General features: G+C 32.4%; 1 protein-coding gene across 1 annotated transcript in view; it reads left to right on the top strand.

Moving 5' to 3' along the window:
* The first annotated feature begins 9,216 nt into the window (after positions 1-9,216).
* Positions 9,217-25,928, top strand: part of Ugt50B3 (UDP-glycosyltransferase family 50 member B3) — a 40,235-nt gene continuing 23,523 nt past the window's right edge. The window contains exon 1 of the mRNA XM_088231136.1: positions 9,217-9,326. Within this exon, the coding sequence (XP_088087262.1) occupies positions 9,256-9,326 (71 nt within the window). The 5' untranslated portion in view covers positions 9,217-9,255. The remainder of the gene's footprint in view (positions 9,327-25,928) is intronic.

Genomic DNA, 25,928 nt, shown 5'->3' with positions numbered 1-25,928 from the left:
ATTTTGATTTAATACCAATGATAAACTCCATGGAAAACGGAAATGTTAACAATTATTATTTTCTCACTTGAGTTTCTTATTTATTTATTTTTTTGGCACATTTAGTAATTTAATCTTTTGCATAATTTATGAAAACTTAATTGGTCTTTTTATGTTAGAAAATCATTGTTTTTAATATTTTTTATGCATGTTTTCTGAATAAAATAAAATATAACTCAATTTCACTCGTTACCTAGCCGGAGTAGTCGAGGTATTGGTGAATTGAAAAAATAATTGCGACTGACAGGAGATTTAAAAAATAACGTTAGCTGCCAAGTATTTCGAACAGGTACTTTTATGCCGATAATACTAGCTAATTCCGGAACGTCCAATATGCCATTTGTTATTTTGTATAAAATTAATAAATCATTTATAATTCTTCTTTTGTAAAGAGTTGACATATTTAGTGTAGATAATAAATAATCTTTATCAATATTTTCATGGGGTATATTAAGTTTATAAAGGGTTTTTTAATAAGGACGGATAGATGTTGAAATGAAATTGAAAAACAAGTTATTTGTGAGGTATTAACAAAATTCTTTTTTATTTGAAAGGCCTATATGTGCCATTGAGCGTGAGATATGACATCGTTTAAATACACGCCTCTGCTTCTTACGGTGGCGATGGCATAAACATAGATCTATAAAGCGAACGGTTACAAGATAGGAAGAATGGACACATCACCATTATTGTCATTCCCTTTCCGCACCTAATGATGCATATAAACACTCGTTCAGCAACACAAATTGTCCTTTTTCTATGAACCGCCGTTGGTAAAAATCAATACAATGTTATTACTCCAAAATTATCTAATGATTTATTGCCAAATATAAAAGACTCAAAATGTAAAACAAATTTTATAATAAAAATAACTGCACATATAAATAGTGTAGCGAAAGATTTTTTTGAAAAATGCATGTTAATCAAAAAACGTAGTACTTTATATAATTGATACACATATTATTTATATTTTTATGTATTTGATTGCTTTATATTTGTTGTTTATTATATACTAGCGGACCCGACAGACGTTGTCCTGCCCAAACGTTAGCTTGCCTGCTATCATCTTGGAAAAATACTTTTCATCTAGGTACATGTTTGTGATTCAATTCCAAAACAAAAAAATATTGAATTTAAGTAGGTACTTGTTTATGGTTGAATTCCAAAACATAAAATATTTTTTTTTTCCATTATGGCATTCTTTTAGGTAGGAATACCATTTTTAAAAATCTACTGAATTTAATATTATTTTAGAGTAACCAAAAATCTAATAAAAAGAAATAAATGGGTAGAAATTATAAGGAATTTAAGGAAAGCATCTGATTAAGATCCACCAAAAACAAATGCTGTTTGTAAACATTCAAAAACAGACTTTTTTTACACAAAAAACAACATCTTTCCATTTTTTGGCAAATGCATTCTACTCGAATGCAACCCTGGTAGATCGATGAATAAAACATTTATACTCCTAACTTTTTTTTACATATTCGATTGAAAATTTTAATATCTACGAACACGCACAGCGCAAAGATCTATATTTCTCTGAAAACTGCACGTAAATCGGTTAAGCCGTTTAGGAGGAGTACGGTGACATCACACGTACAGAGAAATTATATATATAAAGATTATACTTGATTATTAATGTTTAAGTAACATGTATTCTTGGCACATATATATACTTTATATTTGTATAATAACGATTTTAATTTCTTACATTTTATTAACTATGCATTTATAATTAAGTAGTTGTAGTTTTTCTTTTTATGTTATTGTTTTATTAGTATAGGACTACTTATTTTATTTTATTTTTATTTTTTTTTATTTTTTTTATTTTTGCACCACAACAGGCCAGGAGACCCAATTACAGCGGTGAATTACATCACAGAACACCCAGGCTTGAGAAAAATCACATTTAATTTTTTGTGTTCTCACCGGGAATCGAACCCGGAACCTTCCGTCTGTGAGTCAAGCGTCTTGACCACTACACCACGGAGGCCGCCTATGCCGCCATATTATGCTCTAAAGGTAAAAAATCTCCATCTAAGAACAGGCTGAGCTATATTAGATGGAGACTATCATAAACAGAGAACACTCCGTTTTTATTTTACATTAATTTGTTTTATATAGATTCCCTGTTATTAAGTCTGTATGTCAATTTTTTTGCAATACATTTATAAAAAAAAAAAATAGGGCACTGCATTGGTACACCAATCGCAGCGTATCTTGATATTTTTTTTGTTGCATTAAGGTAAGATAGTCTTACGCTTCAGGTACCAGTCCAGGGACTATAAAATATTCTTGTGTGAAAACAACTTTTAAATAAATGGAGCCCGAGACCTCTCGCGTGGTAGGCAAACGCGCTGACTATTACACCACGACGCTAACTTGAAATTTGAAGATACACCACAGAAACATTTATTTATTTACGGACTTATTAAGTCAATTTAACAAAAGTAAATATTTGTAGTATATACAGATGCAATAAAGTAAAGAAGAGATTTATTGAATTCTTTTCTTGAGTATTTAGAAAATATAAATTTATTTGTAAATAAGTGAAGTTGCACAAACCTAAAAAATTTTTAACTGTTAAGACAATAATTTAAAGATGTAATAACGTATTTATACATATAAGTTAATAATTAAAAATACTCAGCAAACTTCCACTTATTTTTTCGACCAATTAGCGCTTTCACCCTCTAATGGGCATCTTTAGAGTAGATCACTAACATCAGTCTGAAGATGCAAACAAGGATGACTGAGAAAGACATGGCACGATCAAGTTCATCACTTAAAGATGGACATGTCAAGAGTAGGAATAATCGGCGTGCGTGCATGAGAAGATGTATGAATGTACAGGAAGCGAGGGTCTGTATAAAAATACAGAGTGATATAGCGTTGTATCTTCTCTGCCTACCCCTAAAGGGAAACGGCGTGATGGTTTGTTGTTGTTCGAGTTTACTCTTGTGTCTGTCTACTACATAATTGCTCGTCCCATCTCAACACAGAACTTTTAGACCCACGGTGTTGAGACTTATGTCTCAAATAATGTGTAATAAACTACCTTTAAGAAAATAAAAAAAATGTTTGTTTTTTTACAATCACTTTTTTGTTTAATTTATGACATAAAATAATGTAAATCTTATATATATAATATTTTACTAGCGGTCCATCACTAATGTTTAATTCCTCAAGCGGCCCTTTATTCGAAAAGTTTTCCCAGGCCTGGCTCAAGGTGACTACATAACTGCATTAGAGGTCGTTGAGAAAGTGATCAGCTGGCAAAAAAGGGGCAAAGTAACAAAGCTAGATTAAACAAAGAGGGATGCGACGGTATTTCCCTTTCTACCCAGGCAATGACAATCTAAAGGTCGACGAGAAAGTATGAAAATAAAATTAGCTCTACAGTAATTAAGATTCGTAATACAGTAGAAGTGGCTTAGTTTTGCTAGAAAAAAATGTATATTTTAATTTACAGAAACAATTAACATTCTTTGTATTTATTAGTACCGTGAGAATTGTTAGGTAACACAATTTATTCAAGTTTGCTAATTAACATGTGTAATATTGTAACAATTATTTTTAGGTGGCAAATGCCCTGCCCCGATCATAATGAAAAGTTATCTGCAATAGGGAATTTTCACGGTATTTTTTAAGTAATAAGGGTCAATGAAATAATGTCCATCAAAAAAATTTTTTTTTTTACTTGGCATTTTTTTAAAAAATTTATAGTTTTTGAGCACGCCCCTAATACGTCACGATTCGTGTTTATTTGTTTCTGGCATTGAAATCTGTGTAGAAGAATATCACGAATCTCGACGTCACAACCAACACGTCGCGTTTTTCTACGAACGTATTTAAAAATATACATATTTATTTAAGAAGGTAAACATGAACAAAAAATATAAAAGGAAAAATAATGAAACCCACTAAACCGCGAAACCGACTTGTCAGCAGGTTTTTTTATTTTTCCTTTACAAAGAAAAAAGTTTTCGAAATTTTATAAATTTAAATAGTTTTACAAACATTACTGAGAACTAAGAGCGTACGTATTTTCACACAAAATATATTTACAAAAATTGAAATAGTTGACTGAACATAAAATAATAATCCAATGAATTATTTTTTTCTTAAAAGTTTTGTCAACATTTTCTTATAAGATCTGCTTAGGAATTGTAAAATGAAATGTTTTTTGACCATACTTGTTTAAAACCCTCGGTACTGACAAGCCTTATCGTACAAGCCTCCTATTATGTTAATGTTTATATCTTTTAAATAAATGTTTTTTTTTTTTTATTTATTTATTTTTTACAATTATGTATGAAAACATTTCTCCACAATGTCGATCTTGATTTTGAAAATACAATTAATTACTCTTTATCCATTTCATTAATTTTTATCGGTATTCTTAGTATGTGATATTTCCCCATTGTCTATAAAGTGAAATAAAATTTCTTCAACAATGTTTTGAGTGTGTCCAAATGATTGTTGACTGGCTGGGTTTCCTCCCTAGTTATTTAGAACAAAATTTGTTGCAACAGACAAGAAAAAACATGTTTGAGAAGGGAATATGGAAGTCTAAGCATTCATGACTTGTCATTGGCTGGTTTAAGTGGCCACTTTACACAATGTGTCACATTTACAGTTTTGCCTATGTTTAAACATCCACATTTCCTCAACTCTTCCATCTGTTGACGTTTTTAAAGAAAATAAGTTGAAACTTTTATCTTGTGTGTGAGACTGAATTCAGGCGAATACGTAACTTCAACCGTAGGGGAAATTGCAAACATATTTTGATAAAAACAAACTACTCAACGGACTAATCGGCAGAACTGAGAGATAATAAACAAAAGAAAACCTTGTCGTTGACATCTCATGCGGAGTAATTTCAGAAAAACAAAACTTTAAATAATCGTAGCGCTGATAATACGATACATAAATATTTTTGACTTATTTTAATAATCTATTAATAAATAAAATAAATATAAAATGCCAGAAAAGGACACATTTTGTGCGATACCATGTAATCAAAGTCAAGTACCTAAATCGATATATGAATTGTGATTACGGGGGTAAACCAATTCAGAAGATTGTAAAATATTATTGAGCATGTATAATATTAATAAATATAGGCTATTACAAAAAGCAATGAATGAGTACAACCAGTTTAGACATTTTATATAAGTTTAATCCTCACACGTTAATTCGACCTACTTTACAGTTAAAATTCGCATCTTAAGAGAAAAAGCGGTCGGACTTTTGTTCATACAAATGTATTCGCCTATTTTCTCCCTTGATTATTTTTTTATTTATTGAACTTTTTGTACATTTTGTAAATACCAATAAAAATATATGAAATTGATTTAGAATAATGAATTTAACTTTCGAAATCAATATGAATATTGTGGAGAAATGTTTTCATACGTAAATGTAAAAAAGAAATTAAATGAAAGTACGTTTCTAGAAAAACGCGACATGTTTGACCTTGGTAGTTGTGACGTCAAGATTTGTGAGAATTTTCTAAAAAAATTTGAATGGTCAGGAACAAAAATACATGAATCGTGACGTATTAGATGCGTGGCCAACAACTTCAAATTTAAAAAATATATATTTATTCCACTAATAAGTAACAACAATTATTTTTACACTAGACAGTAAATATTTCATAGACCTTTATTACTTTAAAAATGTAAAAAAATGTGATATTTCCCTTTTGTACATTGGCGGGCTTTTTGCACTTACGATCAGGGATTATGGCACTTAAGCAGTGATTTTTTTACACACTATAGATATTTACCATTGGCGAGTCTATATCGTTTTGATTTTTCGACAAATTGTTTTTTTTGCTAAGACCATCCAAAAACCCAAAAATGTTATTTTGATGCTATCTAAAAAAAAATACAAGATAGGTTCCGTTTCGGGGATCGGAAAATGGGACAGCGAAACTTCGGTTTTGTCGATTTCAGTTAGGTATAATCAGTCCGACGTGCGTTGTCAGTCGCAGTATCGGAAAGGCGTTTGCGAGAGAGCGACAGAAATCAATGTTCAAATACCTATTTATCAAAATTGTCTGCACCGCGTATCCTCTTAAACAAATTCCTCAACAGAAATCGCAAAATCATTTTTTATATAACAGCAACAACAAGAACAACAAACTATCACGCTGTCACCCCGTAAGGGTAGGCAGACAGGATAGTACGCAATATCATATGTATAAGTCACTGCACAACTCTGCTCCGAAATATCTAAGGCAACTATGCATTCTAGATGAATTATCTGACAGGCGTCTCACGCTTAGATCAGCTACGTCTACGGCGAGAGGAAAAGTTATTATACCTCTACGCAAACAGCGCACTAAATTTAGTGAACGCGCATTTGCGGTCGCAGGCCCTATGGCATGGAATGCTCTACCAGCAGAGGTGCGAGGCTGTGAAAGTGAAGTGATGTTTCGGAAAAAACTTAAAACCCACTTGTTCTCTAAATCATTTGAATAAATCCGTAGCATGTGACAGCAAAAAAACTTGTTTTAATTAAATTACAAATTTAAAAGCTTCAATTAAATTAATTTAACAATAGAATCACTATGTAAAGCGCCCTTGAGGTATTTAATTACAAAAATGGCGCCATATAAGTTATCTATAATAATGATAATAATCACTCTATATTTGCATACAGATCTCGCTTCCTCTACATTCATACATCTTCTCATGCACGCGCGTTGATTATTCCGACTTACGACATGTCTATCTTCAAGTATTCAATTTTTTCTTCAAGTAATATTATGGCATAAATCACAGGGAATTTACTAAAGATTGAATAATTTAGATTAAATTAACAAATTTCAGTTTATCGTAAATAATTTTGTAATGATTCTCACATTTTTGCTGTTGCTAACTTTACACTAATGCCTTGTAATCCGTTTGTATTTTTCCTAGAGTCTTTATTAGTATTGAAAGGGATCATTTTTTAATCTGACGAAATATTTTGGACCTACACCACTACTTTTTTTTTCTCTGTGTGTGTGTTTTTTATTTAAAAACAAATATTTTAAATATTTCGCTGGGATTATAATTGTTATTTTACGAATTAGAATATATTTTTGTTGAGTTTTTAAAGCCACTGCTAAATTGCATTTTAAATTATACAGATTAAATAAAAATACTTTTATTTTTACGGTGACTAACCATTATCAATAAATTATAACCATAAATGCAGTAGATTATAAGTCGGTACCTACTTGTAATCTACTGCATTGCGGAGGCAGTATTTTATTTATAAAGGTACTCATTACGTAAATGTGTAAGTGCCTATCATAAATTACTATCGTTGATTACAAATATTTAATTATTTACGTCAAAAATTCTTCAGAGTAATTAAATTTTTATGATGTTGATGAAATAAATTGAACTCAATACATCCATAATATATTGATTTATTTAATTAAATGAATTCGATACAGCAACAGACATGTATTCGCAGTGTGTGTCCGGGAGGATTAAAACAACAGTTCTTTGTTTGAAATAATTAATATGACATAAGTGAACTTCTCTGTTTACTAGAAAATACTAGCAATAATTTTGACCTTGAAATTAACAGGTAATAGAACAAAATGATAATAATTAACTGGAGAAATGAGAACAGACCGGAAATAAATCAAATTGGAAATAGGGGTCGTTAATGAGTATATTGATCTGGGCTAAATAATAGTAAACAGAGGAGGGTGAGATGCTGAAATCGAGAGAAAAAATGCTATGGTTTGCTTTGCGATGGAGAAATTGAAAAAAGTTTGCCAACAACGCAGGATCACAAAGTCTAACAAAATAAATGGTCAAATCCCTCATTTTCCTATATTCTTGTATGCCGCAGAAACGTGGATCCTGAGAAAAAGAGAACGAAGAAAGATATACGCTTTTGAAATGTGGTGCTGGCGTAGAATGTTTCGGATAACATGGACATCCCATAGGACTAATGTCTCATAATCTAAGAACTGAGTATTAAACAGAATCTTTTTTCCATTGTGCAAATCCGTGTTCTCAAGTACTTTGGCCACGTTACGTGACGAAGAGACAATATGGAAAGGTTAGTGGTACAAAAATGAGTAGAGGGAACTCGATCTCGAGGAAGACGTCCTACCAGATGGACAGACTTGGAAACAGAAGCAACTGGAGTTCCTCATAAGGAGGGCTCTAGAAGCGCTGAAGATAGAAGCGGGTGGAAGTGGATCGAAACGACGTGCTTCCCTCCCGCCAATGTGACCACGACTGCTTTGCCAAGAGCAAACGACTAAGAAGAAGAAGAGAATTGAAATTTAAATTTTTTCCAAGCTTACCAAATGCTGGGCTTTATTTTAAGAATGTTTAAACCCTTTAAAAAACTAAATACATTGAAAACTTTATACAACACTTTTTTACGCAGTAACTTGGAGTTTGCATAAGTTGTGTGGAGCCCACAATACCTAACAAACATTGAAAGGATTAAAAATGTTAAACGAAATTTTTTTACATACCTAGATTATAAAAACAATAAAACGCTTTGCACTTACCGCCAATCTGCTAAACAAAATAGATTTTTTACCCTTAAAAATAGGCGCACTATTTCTGAATTATGCTATTTATATAAATTATTAAATAATAAAGGAGACTTTTTTAACCTACTTTCCAAAATCAGTTGTAATGTCCCTTTCCGCGTCACAAGAAATAAGTATTTATTCCATCTGCCAGTCTGTAGCACTTACTATGCACAACACTCTTTCCTCTATCGTTCTCGCTCAAACTTAAATGATTTTTTTTCATCTATTAATATATTAAACATGCCCCTCAATTTATTTAAAAATAAATTAAAACTCATTATTTCTGGCTGCGATACGCTTCCACTTGGTACTTAAAATGATACTCACGCTTACACACACCTGAACACTTTTCCCACACAAATACATACAAACACACCTCTACACCTACTCTCATAAAAATATACACAAAAACACCCTTTTTTGTACCACAATTTAATATGTATGATTTTTATTTAGAAACTTCGATGGGCTGTCTTTAAACCGTATCTTTTTTATGTTATTTTATCATTGTTGACTGTTTGTTGCTGTAAAATAAATGAATAAATTGAACTATTTTGTTTCAGATGCGTCCGATACCGCCACTGCTATGCCTCTTGGCAGTGACTCTCGGGCCAGGATTTCCAGGACGCTGCTCAGCATCAGAGATCTTCATGATCACGATGGGAGGAACAAAATCCCATAAAATACCCTTCTGGGAACTAGCCAGGGGTCTAATCGAAAGGTAGAGGAAAATTTATTATTAGAATTTACTGTGGAACTTGAATCTTTGTCTAACCTTTTTTTACATGAGCGTTGATCTATTTTGTACATAATTTATCTAGTAAAACGATTAAATTATTTGTTGTTATAGAAACTGACATTTAAAATATACTCGAACGTTATTGTTATATATAGCAGATGTCATGACCGTAGAACAACGAAGCATGCAATTTTCTTCAACTTTGCTCGAGTTAATGTCGCATTTTTCGCACATCCGTCGTCGACAATGCGCTTTCAAACGAAGACAATACGATCGGGGTGGTGGGGGAATCATTGTCCCAAGAAGATCGGGACCTGGTACAATATTGTATTGTCCACGTGTAAACGGCCTTCATTTCTCGTACTAAATGTCTCGAAATAAAAAAAATGGATAAATCTTGTTGCGCGTTGAGGGACTGAAAAATTTTAATGCATATTATTTTACTTCTTTACTTTTTTAAGATGCCTGCGCTTTTAATCAGCATTGCGCATTTTTAAATTATTTATTTATTTATATAAACGTCCAATGGGCATTTTTTTATTTATTTATTGTAATTAAGAACCAAGAATATTCGTGTATCTCGTGGCCTATTGATCAGCGCGTTCGCCTACCACGCAAGTTTCAGGTTCAAGTTTCGGTTTCAATGTTCCATTATTGATGATGATGTATTTACTTTAATATTGTGATATTTTATTTTCAATCTGATTCAATAAATGCCCACTCGTTGGTCGACATCTAATCTTGATAAATTACAAATACTTTTATAGCCTCTATTGCGGTCATCGACATCAATAAGTTGCAAAAAGCCAGAAGAATTATTGCGCCACCCAAACGTCGATACGTACCACTGTGCGGGTGAACTAAAACGTGAGATTTCGTCACTATGCATATCAGTACTATTATAATATCTCTTTTAAGATAATTTGTATGACTCATATAGCATAAAGTGGTGAACCGGTATCTTAGAAAGAGCATATGCGCAACACTCACAATACACTTGCCCGCACAGAGGCCAAAACCGTTTTTGTGGGAACATAAATAAACTGGTATTTGGCAATATTTTAGTTAGAACATACCACGTTTTTAGATATTGATACATTCTAAAAGTCGGTTTAAAATTATTTTTAGGTCAGTTCGGTGATATGGATATTATAAACGAAACAGTCTTGTAAAAACACGTGACTGTGAGATTGCATATATTATTTTCTTTTTTTCCTAATTTTTTATTCTTTCCACATCATTTTTGCTAATCTATTTTTTTTTATTTTTTTTATTTGACCTCCCTATATTTTTTTCTATTCCCCTATGCTCCTAGTAAACTGTATTTTATTTTTTACACTGTTTCTTTTTAAAAACCGTAGTTACTGGTTTTGTTATTTGTTGTTGCGCGTGTTTTTCAATTTATTTCTTTTTTCTTTTTTAACTGTTTTTATTGAATTTTTTTGTGGATGTTTAGAAATATAGTAATGTTTTCGTGATTACTTACCCTCTACACCGTGTAATATTCACAATAATTCTGCCATAGCTAGTCTACAAAAATATTTAGATATAATAAAAATATTACTCGATAAAGAACATTCAGTGAGTGACAAAAAAGTCTGCACCCATCAAATCTTATATAATTCGATTTTTACTCTTAATGCAACGTTTTTGTTTTTAAATAAGTATATTTTAATTATACTTAGGTACATGTTTTACCGAAATAATCCTTTTTTATTTATTAAAATGGAACACTATTTGACAATCAAAAATAATTCGACGATTTCACTAATTGTTCGAAGTTCGAATTATACATGAAAAAGGTTATTAAAATAATTTGTTATTTTGAAAATGATTGTATAAAAAAGATTAAAACTAATAATTTGTGAATTTAATACATAAAATAAAATACATCAGTATTTTGGTGTTTCTCCCATGACTTTTATCATTATATTAGCTGAAATTCTTTTGGGCATTGATGAATATAAGTTTTTTAATAAATTTAATGATAATTCACTATCCCATATATCCATAATTAATGTTTTTATATCAGTAGTATTATTTTTTGTTTTAATTTTTATTTTCCTCTTCATAATGGCCCATAGATTCTCGATCAAATTTAAATCGGGACTATTCCCAGGCCATGCGAGCGACGTAATCCCTAAAGATTCTTTATAATCAGTGATCTGAAAAAAACAAATCTCATTAGAATCTAATATTATTAAAATTAGTTAACAAAAAATAGCAATAGAACTAAGCTAAATAAATAATACAACTCACAGCACGCGCTCGATGACAAGGTGCAGAATCGTTTTGAAATATTATTTCTAGAATATGCTTTGTTAGAGCCTAGATCGTTGGCAAAACGCTTTTTTTATAGTTTCCTTGTACTTTTCACAGTTCATCATACCTTGAACAAACTTAAAAAAACCCACTCCATAAGCTGTGATGTAGCCCCATATCATCACATACGGAGAATGTTTAACAGTTGGGAGGATGCATTCATCACTATATCGTTCACCTTTTCTACGACGTACTGTAGCCTTTCCATCCGACACGATCAAATTGAATTTAGATTCATCTGAAAACACAACCCTACACCAATCATTCACTCTCCAGTCGCGTCTCTCAAGGGCCCACTCTAGTCTGTTTTTCTTAACTTTCTTAGTTAAAAGAGGCTTTTTGCCGGTCTTAACGCACCAAATCCCATTTCATTATTTTTTCTTTGAACTGTACAATCACTTACTTGCATAGAATTTATTTCCTGCAGTTTGGCGGATATGTTTGATGCAGATACGAAACGATTTTTTCAAACTAGTTGTTTTATTACGCGCTCATCTCTTTCAGACAACTTGCGCTTCCTTCCACTGCCTGATTTCATCGTAAGGTAACCAGTTTGAAGATATTTAAAAAAAAAAATGCCTAACAGCAGTTTCATTAAACTCTACTCTTCTAGCATTTAACGCACAGAAATGTTTTTTTTTCACCAGCGTCAATATAATGCTTTTAATTTCCACCGACATTGGTTTGCGCTCGGGCATATTTAACGAGAGGTGTTATCTATCAAAGGTTTTTAATTAAACTAAATACGAAATTGAGGGTATAAGGTATGTTACTGCAAGACAAAGGTCTAAAGTACCGTTTTTAAAATAGAAAGTGTCCGAGGGTTCAATGGTCAATTCCAGGAAAAATTATAATCATTGAATTTGACTGAATTTTAGGTGCGGACGTTTCATTGTCGCTCAGTGTACTTTACTTTTCATTATTATTTTGTTTTATGTTGCGTGCTGTCGTTTAAATATATAAAGTAATACGAAAAACATCACAAATATTTATTAATTACTAGCAGACCCGACAGATGTTCTGCCCGAACGTTGACTTGCCTGCTATAGGCTGGTTCAGCAAACATTTTTTCGAGATTTTAAATTTCTATAAACTATATACTAAGTGACATTTGACATTTTAATTCGTTTTGTCTGTGATTTGCTGTTGCCCAAAGCAAAATATAAAAAAAAGTGCAACATCTCGTTATCCTACGCCGTTCAACTCTTGTTTTACATAGGTTGTTGGAGATCGCAGCGCCACCTACCGAAAAAAAAAACCGAAACCCATTCAAACACACACAAAATATTTCATCGAAATCAGTCTAGCCGTTTAGGAGGAGTTCAGTGATAAACACGCGTACAAAATAATTATATACATAACGATTTTGGTTGTCTATTGTTGATTTTATATGTTGGTACTTACATTTGAAAGAAAAACTGAAATTATACTTACACTTGATAATAAAAACTAATATCTTATTGTTAAATTCGTAAATTCTCATACATTTGTAAGTGAAACATAAAAAATTAAATTAGTTTCATTAAAGTTGATTGCTTAATTTGAGATTCTCAACCTGAAGACGGCCTTATTAAAAATATTATACTCTTCATAAACACTAACTAGTAATAACAAAAGCAGGAAAATTTCATTATTCTTTTATTTGGATCATGGGCTTTTTCCTGTTTTCATCGCAAATGTAATTTCATGTATACTGATAACCAGTCTTTTTTATTATGCAACAATGTTTGAGTATGTCCAAATGCTTGCAGACTGGCTGAATTAACTACCTGGTAAAAGAAGCAGTATAAAAATTGGGAAATTGTTTTCAGGCGTTGTCTAGTAGGTGATTTGGTTCAGCCGGATGAATCTCACCCACGTGATAAAGGTTTCAGCTTTTTTACTTCACAAAAGTCAACAGATGGAAGAGTTGAGGAAACGCGGATGTTTAAACGTGTATTTTGTGTGGTTGACTAGATATCAGAAAATCTATTTTTTCAATACAAAGTTAATTGTGGCAGATAAACTGGCAGTTGCGTATAGCTTATCCGTTGTATTGCCTTTACGCAAATCGAGTTCGTCACACCCGCTGTATTGAATTTAGGGGTATACGCGGTATCGTTTTGCTTTTTCAGTAGGGAGGATTCGTTCCCGGTACTGAATTTAATCTAATGCAGGCAGTATTGGTCAATTTCGACGTTCAAATATATCAATTAATGTGGCATGTCCCATTCAATTGAAAACGCCAAAAATATGTATTTGTATATTTTTGCTCAAACGCGGTATTGACATACTCAATATTTATAATTTTGCAATAAATCCCTTTATCTTTGTACAAGTATTACGAGTTTTACTATCAATTATTTTTTTACATGTTTTTTTACCTCGTTACTGCGCTAAAATCACTCGTCTAGGATTCCGGTTCTATTTCCAAGACAGAGCTGTATTGTTTATCGGTTCGGACATAAAAAATATCTTCTACAAAAATCTGTATTGAGTTACAATATTTGAGTTTATCCAAATGTTCGTAGACAAAAGACTGGATTTCATCCCCTCGGGAGTCATTAAGATTAACAAATTACAAGAGGGACGGAGAATACCTTAAATAAGGGAATATTTAAGTCTAGGCATTTACATGGCTTATGACCTGTCATTGGCTGGTTTAAGTGGCCACTTTACATACTGTGTAACATTCACCATTTTGCCTATGTTAGATCATCCATATTTCTTCAATTCTTCCATTTGTTGATTTTAGTGAAGTTAAAGAGCTGAAACCTTTAATGTTGTGAAGAGATTCATCTGACTGAATTATTTCACATACTAGGCAACGCCTGAAAACAATTTTTCAATTTTTAAACTTCTTCTTGGACCAGTTGGTTTCATTACAATATTTATGCAAATGCAAATATACAAAAACATTTTCTTAAAACCATAGTAACATAACAAACATAACTTACACAAAACATAAGTAAAAACGATATAACAATGAAATCCTGCCAAAATGTGTGTTTAATGATTATTCACGGGAAGAGAGAGTTTAAAATATACATATTTATTATTATATTACCCGCCACCTCTTAAAAAGAACTAGGAGTGCGGCTAGAAATAGCAGGCGTGACATTCAACAGTAATAAGGCTATCTTGTGATAGGATATTTACTCCGTGAAATCTAAATGCTGCCTCCACAACGTCTGTATAACATCTATTCTCCTCTACGACGCAGCAAACTCCGTCTACAACTGCCATTAAAAGGAGGCGATATGGTTGGCTGGGCCACATACTGCGGATGCCAGTGGCAAACGGTGACTTTTTTTATGGGTAAGCTAGTTTTTTTTTTAATGTGTACATACATACATATAAGTAATTAAGTACATACAGGCTTCTTTTTCTGTGTTTTTGTGTGAAAACAACTTCATCTCTCCGCTTCATCTGATGACAACAGGGGACGTAATACCTACTTATTTCTAATTAAAATATTATTACCAATAATCCACCAATAAAACTTAATCAACCATTAATAAGTTCGTTAATTATGTAGATATATTCTTCATTATTTAAATACAGTCATGCATGCAAAAGTTGAAACTTTACCAAGCGTCCCGGATGTCCGCTGCTGACGCAAACCTGACTTGGTAGAACGCACTTGAGCTGGCAGCTGACAGTGATGCCTGGAAGCTCTTCGTGGACACTATATGCTCCAACTAGGAAGCGGACATGGAATGATTATGATAATGATGTACCTGTCAAGTTTTCTATTGTATTTTAAGTGCGAATTTCTGTGTTGACAGTGTTGTATTTGTAGTATTTCGTTAAGTTTAATATTGTATTCTGAACAACACCCACAGAAAAAAACGTTTTTAGCATATGACAAAGGTGGTTTAGTCTACACATCCTTACTGAATGCTGATTAAACTGAATAATTTTGCATATATGCTGTGTCTAGTCGGATGAAAAATTCAGTCTTGTGTGTGAAACAGAACCCTGGACTAGTGTTTTCGACCCATTAGCTGCTCTTAGGTAAAAATCCCGAATAAGAAAATCAAGTGGAGATGAGTCCACTTTGTCGCTCATTGCTTGGCTTGCTCGCCTACCATTCTTGAGGTCTAAGGTTTGATTTCTGGCTGGGTGGACGTGAAATACTTATTTTAAAGGTTTTTCGAATTGCAATATGTCATTGTTCCTGGACTGGCACTCGAAACGTAACATTGATCACTTTACCGTCACATAACAGATAATCACGACAAGCTGAATTTGGTTCACCTATAAAGAGCCTATGCCAATGAAGCGTGCGGAAAGAGGAATAATGATGATTTATGTATGCATGAATTTTTAAAATATTGTTGTTTTCAAATTTTTGTAGGAAACGCAGTAAATTGTTGCGCAACATTATCATAAACACGCTTTTATGGGTAATTTTTAATTATGAATAATTAATAACATCGGCATATTCAAACCTTAATCGAAAGTCGAGATTACTTACACCACACGACATACATAATTTGTATTAATTGCTGAACAAAATGAAAGGAAATCAGTATTTAAAGCTGATTCTAAGCAGACTTGTTGCTTGGGGTAACTTACAAGAAAAAATAGTTTTTTTTTATAAATAAATTACAACCAAGATGGACGTTTTAAAGAAAGAAATATGGAAGTCTAGGAATTTACGGAGCTTATGACCTGCCAAGTGACCACTTTACATGCCGTGGAACACTCACCATTTTGCCGGTATTCGGAAAATTGATTATTATTATTTTTATTTTTTTTAATGTCACCGTGGTTATTCAACATATACATGGATAAATGTATGAAAGAATTGAAAAGTATGGATGTGGGAGCGAAAATGAGTAATCTAACTGTCAGTTGCCTTCTGTACGCCGATGACGCAGTCCTCCTAGCTGACAGCGAAGAGGAACTGCAATCCTTGGTTACAAAGGTTTACGAAGTGTGCAAGGAGAGTGATTTGCTAATGAATGTGCAAAAGTCGAACGTCATGGTCTTTGAAAGAAATGTAACTATGACTGAATGTAAGATTGTAGTAAATGGAGATAGTTTGAAACAGGTCGAAGAATTTGTATATCTGGGTAGTATGTTTACTTGAGATGGAAATATGGACAAGGATATTGAAAGGAGGGTTAGTGCCGGTAACAGAGTTAATGGTGCCTTAAAGTCTGTCGTAGCAAATAAGTGTCTATCGCAAGAGGCTAAATTAGCAGTTCATAATGGAGTTCTGGTACCAACCCTAATGTATGGAAGCGAAGCATGGAGTTGGGAAAAAAGGGACGAAAGTAGACTGAATGCTGTTGAAATGCGATCCCTCAGGCGAATGTGCGGAAAAACAATGTATGATAGGTGCCCTAATGTCGAAATTAGAGCAGAATGCAAGGCTGAGTTGAGCATTATCGACAAAATTAAGAAAGGTCTTTTGCGATGGTTCGGTCATGTGGAGCGAATGAATGATGAAAGAACGGCTAAAAAGATTTATGATGCGAATGTGTCTGGTTGTAGAAGTCGAGGAAGGCCGAGAAAGACATGGCATGATCAAGTACAACAAATTCTTGAAAGTGGTCATGTGAAAAGTCGGAATAATCGACGTGCGTGCATGAGAAGATGTATGAATGTGAAGGAAGCAAAGGAAGTGTGCCAGGACAGAGTGGTGTGGCGTTCTATCCTCTCTGCCTACCCCTCCGGGGAAATGGCGTGATGGTTAGTTAGTTAGTTAGTTAGATTAGCTTAGTAAGTGAAATCAATCAATTAGATAAACCTCTTTAGAACAATAAAGATTTCTGCTCCTTCATCATATTATCGTTGTGAAGAACTCCCATATCCAGTATTAGACATTGTAATTTACTCCAGTATTATTAACAGATTACAACGGAGGTAACTTCATAAATTACGCCAGAAACAAGAACTAACTAAAAACAGTATTTTTTAATCTAAATTTGTTGCAATATAGAGGGAAAACATTTTTGAGAAGGTAATTTGGGAGTCTAAGGAATTCACAGGCCTTATGACCTGTAAGTGGCCACTTTACACACCTTTTTACTTCACAAAGTCAGCAGATGGAAGAGTTGAGAAAATGTAGACGTTTAAACATACGCAAAATTGTGCACGTTACACAGTGTGTAAAGTGGTCACTTAAACCAGCCAATGACAGGTCATAAGTCCTGTGAATTCTTCAGACTTCCATATTCCCTTCTCAAAAAAGTTTTTCGTTTATATTGCAACAAATTTCAAAATATATATGTGTTAGTTTTTTCAATTTCTGTACTTCTTCATGGACCAGGTGAATTCATCAACGTATAAAAATATGTAAATAAAACCACCTGATCCATGAAGATGTATAGAAATTGAAAGAAAAATTTTTTTCAGGCGTTGCCTAATAGGTAGATGAAATAATTCAATTACATGAATCTCAACCGCATACATAAAGGTTTAGGGTCTTTAACTTTACAAACATAAACAAATGAAAGAATTGAAGGAATATTTACATGTTCAAATATAGGCAGAATGGTGAATGTTACACAGTTCGTAAAGTGGCCACTTTAACCAGCCAATGGTCATAAGCCCTGTAGACGCTTAGATTTCTATATTACCTTGTTTAAAAAATTCTCCATCTCTGTTGTAATATGTTTAAATTTAGATTTAAACATACTGTTTATTTTTTTAGCTAGTTTTGTATTTCTGGCGTAATTTACGAAGTTACTACGCTTTACAGTGGAGATTTACCAGCATTTCGTAACAATAATTGGAGACGGTATAATGCAACTCTACTACAGAAGTACACATTGTGAATTTGAATCACGCAACTTACGTTTATTGACGCTAAAAAGGTAATTAGGCGTGAAAGACAATAACCCCATAATCCATAACGTAGTCAAGGATTACAATCATCTTATAATACCTTATTAGCTCATGTTAACTTTGAATGTGTTCATTTAATTAACTTGATATTTGACTTCTACAAGAGATTGGTAATTTGCAATTTATATTTATTCATATATGATTTTTTCTGTCTCTTGTAAACGTGATTTTAAACTGTGTAATCCAATTTAATAATTAATAAATAAAAATGAGCAATATAATACAAATCATTAAATTAAACTAAATAAGAAACCCCCAATCCACTGCCAAGCTGTAATGTCCTGCAAATTTAATATACCCTACGACTCTATTATAATACCCTTAAACTCCACAGCCTGTGCTTGACAACATAAATGTCTTTTTTGACAGAGCCTGAATATCAAAAAGTAATTTATTGTAGAATCGTATGCTATTCGAGGCAAACGAATTACTTTTTTTGTATTCATTCGTTATTCGATTTCCTGTATTTCATGGGTAGGAAAAACTAATTACTTATCGTTCTAGATAACAATTTTAAAAAAAATACATTTGGTATTGTTCAAACTGCAACTAATTGAGTTTTTTTTTTTGCTTTTATTTTATTTTTTATTTGTTTTATTTTATTTATTCATACAAATACATGCACATTTCAAAAAAATATAATAATAACGTATTCCAAATTACGTATTCAAAGGGCACCTGGACTACATGCTTAACAGTATACAAATTTATGCAATATCTCATAGCAGTCTCTTGCAATGGTCCAAACAAATAATATAAAAATATTTTTTTGTGGATTCTGTCTTTAAAAAAATGCACACGGAGACACCCCAGATCAGCCTTCTTTCCTTTCTTCATTCAAATAAGAGAAAATAAATATAATATAAAATGAAAGTATACAAAATATAAAGCATGTTAAACCTTTTTAAATTGGCATAGTAAACTGACGTTGAAGATTGCTATCGCCCCATTGTAATCATCTGTGTAGCATTTTATATTTTGTTTATATTGAAACATTTTAAATATATTTGTTATATTTGTAGGATTGAAATATTCCAGATATACTATTTGAACCATTAAATATGGAACAGAAATGAGTTTTATACAAGCAGAACTAACTGATACAAAAAATTCAATGAATGACAGAAATAAGTCCACGTATATTAAACTTTTAGGTTTTAGTCGACCTTGGCAAATAAATGCTTGTCACAAGAGGCAAAATTGGCAGTTCACAACGGAGTCCTGGTCCCGTCCCTGATGTATGGGAGCGAAGTATGGACTTGGAAAAACAGGGATGAAAGTAGGCTGAATGCTGTCGAAATGCGATCTCTCTATGTACGATAGATGCACAAATGTTGAGATCCGTACATTATGTAAGGCTGAGACAAGCATTATCGACAAAATCAAGAAAGGAGCTCTGCGCTGGTTTGGACATGTAGAACGAATGGACAGCGAGAGAACGGCTAAGAATATTTACAATGCGAATGTTGATGGATGCAGAAATAGAGGAAGACCGACAAAGACATGGCATGACCAAATCCAATAAATACTTAAAGATGGACATGTCAAAAGTCGGAATAATCGGCGCGCGTGCATGGGAAGATGTATGATTGTAGAGGAAGTGAGATCTGTATGCAAAGATAGAGTGTTGTGGCGTTCTATCCTCTCTGCCTACCTAACAGGGAAACGGCGTGATGGTTTGTTGTTGTTATTGTTGTTGTAGGTTTTGTTAGCAGAACATCTAGTGACTTTACAAATACGTTCTCTGTTAATGCACTCTATTGCTCACTTGTTCGTCCTCTTTTAGAATATGCCTCCGTGATCTGGTCTCCCGCCCCATACAGGCCGGGTAAATCATACCGAATCGATATAACATCGTCTGCTAAAAGAAGTAGCATGGATGATTGGCATCGAGAGGGGAGACTACACTTACGGAGAAATGGAGTCAATGTTCAAAATCCAAAGTCTACAAAAACGGAGAAATAACATTGACTCCATATTTATGTTTAATTTACTAAATGGCTTAATTTATGCACCCCCGTTACTGGAATAAGTGGCATTCAATTTTCCGATTCGCCAATTGCGAAATAATAATGTGCCGTTTCTTGATCAGCACAGCACAAACTATGGCTTGCATGCACCAATGTCCCGATTGTGTCGCATTGTAAACTCGAGACAAAATCTGGATGTTTTTGGTGTAAGTTTTTCTAGATTTAAACAATCACTAAGATAGACCAGATCTTGTCTTGAGATGGATTTTTTTTTAAAATTTTGGTCCTAGCTTTAATTTTCTTTAGTTGTATTTTATCAAATATTATTTAAATTGTCGCCCATCAAAGATATGTAGATCGTGTATTTTTAATAAACAATGTAAAATATTTTAATAATATTATTTTTGGTACGTGTATTTTGTACATACACAAATCTGGATTTCTCCTTTTTTGTTGATTTTTGTTGTGTAATAAGATCTGGTCAAAATATAAGTAAAAATAAATTGCAGAGTCATCTGCAGGCGATTACTAGTACTTAATTTAACTCGGAAGAGTCTTAAATACATAAAAATAAAGTAATATGCTAATTAAAAATACTGAACTTCAATATCAATACATAGATGGCGCTCCAACACGCTTGTGAATGGTTTCTCATTTAATAACATATTTACAAAAATCAAAAATGTTACCTGTGTGGATATTCGCTAATAAGCGGAATGGGGAATGTTGTAGTACGTAAAGTGGCCACTTAACCCAGCCAATGACAGGTCATAAGCCCTGTAAACGCTCGAATATCCATAATCCTGAATTTGAAAAAATTCTACCTCATCTCTGTAGGGATATTAATAAAAAATAAAAAAAATATTTTAATAATGTTTTGAGTACCTCCAAATGTTTGCAGACTGGCAGAATTTCCTCCCTAGGGAGTTTTCTAGATGTTTATTTCTTGTTACAGAGAGAAAACATTTTGGAGAAGGGAATATGGAAGGAATAATTGACTTGTTTAAGTGGCCACTTTACACACTGCGTAACATTCACCATTCTGCCTATGTTACAACAGTGTGATATAGATGTTAATTCGTTGCAACAGAGAGGGAAACATTTTCGAGAAGGGAATATGGAAGTCTAGGCATTTACAACCAATGACAGGTCACAGGCCTTGTAAATGTTTTCCGTCTCTGTTGGGACAAATTTAAATTTAAAATTGTTTTAATGTCCTTGTTTGCTTTTTTTTACATATTTTATTTACCAACAATATTTTTAGTTTGTCCAAATCTTTATAGACAAGGACTGGATTCAACTCCCTGGAGATCTGTTAATATCAACATATTACAAAAGAGATGAAGAATATTTTAGAGAAAGTAATATAGAAGTCTAGAGATCTACAGTCCTTATGACCTGTCCAGCCGATGACAAGGCATAAGCCCTGTAGATGCCTAGACTTCTATAGTACCTTCTCTAAAATGTTCTTTATCTCTGTTATAATATGTAAATATTATATTTTTATAAATTTAAAGATAATCTAAAGAAATTTTTTGAACTTTTGTAAAAAAGACATTAAATTTTAATTAGTATGAATGTATTATTGTTTTATGTTTTTTCTTTACATAGCCTATGTTTTTATTTTTCTTTTTCATGTACTCATATTTAAAATTATATAAACTCTTATAAATAAACAACTAAAACAGTGTAAGCACAAGAGTTAATCTCTTTTTTTGGAGAGTTACAGTGATAATATTTACTAGATGTGTGTGTAGACAAGTTTAGAATTTTACAAAAACATGTACTTTTTATGAAATTTATGAATAAAAAAAAAATATGCTATGTTTGTTCAGTTTCTTGGATATATGTTTTTAAACGTAAGTGATGTAACTGGCTTAGAATGTAAATATAATCTGGTTATGGTCCCGTGGATAGTGTTGCGGACTCACGGATCAGAGGTCCGAGGTTCGAACCCCACTCTACCCCAACTTGACTTCATTGTCTAATTGTTCTTGTGAGTTATTTACAACTGGAAATATATAATTAATAAAAAAAACTTTGTTTATAGACCTCTTGAATTTGTTCTGCATTGTAACCATAAGTACATTAGCCAAACTGGAAGAAAATTTAAATATAATGAAAGAACATTATCCAGCCCTTACATCTAATACCTTTTCAGAATTTGCCAATCACATAATGGTATCAAACTATTATTTTGATTCATACGAAATCAAACTCCTTTATTACATCTCAAAAAAAGGCCAAATAATAAATAACTTTGAAAATCCAGAAATACAAAAAAAATATATTCGGAAAAACATTAATTAATAATATTACATATTAAAACCCTCACCATTTTTTACAATATTCCCGTTATATGAACCCCTCCCTCCTTTATTAGCTCCTCCCACCCCTGTCAGTACCTAGATTTTTAATTTATGTATATTTATGTTTAGTTAATATTAACACCTGTAAATGAAAGGTGCGTCTTCCGAAACAAGTAGTGCTTCAAAATAAACTCAATTAGTCTATATTAAGTGTATAATACTGATAAATAATGTTAGAATAAGTATCTTCTCCTTCTTCTTCTTCTTATGGTTCCTCTCCCCGATGGAGGTTGGAAATCATCATTGCGATTCTTACTTTATTGGCAGCTGCCCTGAATAAGGACTGAGTGCTGCAATGGAACCAGTCGCGCAAGTTTTTAAGCCAAGAGATGCGCCTTCTACCTGCACCGCGTCTCCCTTCAATCTTTCCCTGTAGAATGACTTGTAAAATTTTATATTTTTCTCCTCTCATCACATGCCCAAAGTACTCAAGTTTTCTTTTCTTTACAGTTTTCAGTACCTCTTTATCTTTTTCCATCCGTCGGAGAACATCATCGTTTCGGACTCTATCCACCCAGGAGATTTTTAATATCCTCCTGTAGCACCACATTTCAAACGCTTCGATCTTTTTTGAAGTGTTTTGGGTGAGCGTCCACGTTTCGAGGCCGTAAAAAAGTACCGAGAAGACGTAACATCGAGTAATGCGCATTCGGAGGTCTAAATTAAAGTCTCTCCTGTAAAGAAGGTCACGCATCCTGAAAAAGCAGTCTCGCGCCACCTCTATTCTAGATGTAAATATATATTAGACTATGTTAATCATAGATTTAAATATAATAAATAATAATAAAAAGCAAAGATTTTTATTAACAATATATTTTAATTATGTCATTCCACGCAATTAATGCCAATTTAATGAATAATAACATATTTAAAAATCGTTGATAATGGCCACCAAAATTGAAATATTTGAGTAAATTGTAAGAACTTAAATTTGTTGCAACAGAAAGGAAAAACATTTTTGAGAAGGGAATATGGGAGTCTAGGCATTTACAGGGCTTATGACCTGTCATTGGCTGGTTTAAGTGCCCACTTTACACACTGTGTAACATTCACCATTCTGCCTATGTTTAAACATCCACATTTCCTCAACTCTTCCATCTGTTGACTTTTGTGAAGTAAACTAGCTGAAACCTTTATCATGCGGGTGAGATTCATCCGGCTGAACCAAATCACCTACTAGGCAACGCCTGAAAACAATTTTCCAAGTTTGTATACTTCTTCTTTTACCAGGTAGTTAATTCAACAATGTTTTGAGTATGTCCAAATGCTTGCAGACCGGCTGGATTTTCTCCCTAGGGAGTTGTTCATATTTAAATTTGATGCAACAGAGAGGGAAAACCTTTTTGAGAAGGGGATATGCGAGTCTAGGCATTTACAGGGCCTATGACTTGTCATTGGTGATGACTCCAATATTCCCTTCTCAAAAATGTTTTCCTTCTCTGTTGCAACAAATGCAAATATGAACAACTCCCTAGGGAGAAAATCCAGCAAGTCTGCAAGCATTTGGACATACTCAAAACATTGTTGAAATTGTATGAGCGCTAATATATATTTTTTTAAAAATAAATTAAGATTAAACAAGAAAAGAATTATAAAAAATTTAATAAAATAAAATAGTAATACCTCCTTTCTGGTATCCAAAAAAAAATTCAGGATCTTAAATTCAGAAAAGCAAAAACCGTACGAATCTAATTGAATCGAAAATATTGATTTTTGAATAAAATTTCTCTTAAGCGTGTATATTTTCTTAACACAAATACGCGCCGCTTTGTAAAATGTTTATTTGAACAAACAACTTTATTGAAATAAGGCGTTTATACCTTAAAATTATTGACTTTCTTTGTGCCGAAAGAAATCTTTTTTACTTTAAGAAATGTAGCATTTCAAAACATGCTGTTGATGCTTTGTAGAATCAGTATTTTTCTCCCAAATAAACAGATAAGTATTGGTAAAAATGTTTATTTTCTTTACGTCAGAGTTTTTATCGTAATTCGGTACAAAAAACCCTTTTATGTAATAATATGTTGGTCATGATTTCGATTTCAACTTTTTATCTGCCGACTTATACAACAAGAGAGATGGAGAGCACATTTTAGAAGAAAATATGGAAGTCTAGGCAGTTACGGAGGTTTTGACCCGTCATTGTTATTTTCTTCCCTTAATATTTCTAGGTCTTGGGTCTAAAAGGGCCAATGTCGGATTTCGTTTTTTTCTTGCCAACATTTTATAGAGGGTTGATGTCAGTAAAAAAATCATATTTTACAATTTATACACACAAAATGGCTGTAAATTTACTCTTCTGTAATGTTGTGATTTACGACATTGTTTTTTTAGACCCAAGCATAACATATGAATTAGTTTTATTATTTTATTAAAAAATTTTAAAAAACATACATAATTTCACATATTATTCCGAAAGAGTTTTTGTAAAAAAATCATTTCGGGATATGCAAATAACAATATTTATTTACTGACTTATTTATATCTCAAACCATTTAAAAAACTCGGCTCTAAAATTAATCGACATATCAGCTAGAGGTACCTGAACTTTTTAAAAAGCAAATGTCCGTGAATGCTATTCAATGTCTAAAATCTGAAATAGTATTTTTTTTTTATTCGTTTCTAGATATCGGTTTGATAGTACCTACCAGTAAAGGTATATACATATTCATAATACAAGGCTAGTACAACGTGAAAGCTTGTCAGTACCGAGATTTTTATATAAGTATGGCCAAAAAACACTTGATTATACAATTCCTAAAATGTTCAATAAGATTCCTAAGCAGAAAATGTTGACAAAACTTTGAAGAAAAATATGATTCAATGGCTTTATATTGATTATTATTTTATGTGAATAATCAACTATTAAAGTTTTCGTAAATTTATTTTGTGTGAAAAATACGCACGCTTTTAGTTCTTAATGTTTATATTACTTTTTAAATTTCTTAACTTTTTTCTTTGTAAAGGACAAATAAAAAACCTGCTGACTTGGTGGATCATTTTTTAATTTTTATTTTCTGTTTATGTTTACCTACTTAAATAAAATAATGTAAAAATAGTAAAATATCATCAACAAAAGCAGA

The sequence above is a fragment of the Micrasema longulum genome, unplaced genomic scaffold (genome assembly GCF_059751315.1).
Source record: "Micrasema longulum isolate JH-2025_06_02 unplaced genomic scaffold, ASM5975131v1 h1tg000853l, whole genome shotgun sequence".
In the NCBI taxonomy this organism is placed as follows: Eukaryota; Metazoa; Arthropoda; class Insecta; order Trichoptera; family Brachycentridae; genus Micrasema; species Micrasema longulum.
The sequence above is the reverse complement of the archived record's forward strand: the minus strand, read 5'-3'. Positions and strand labels throughout refer to the sequence as shown.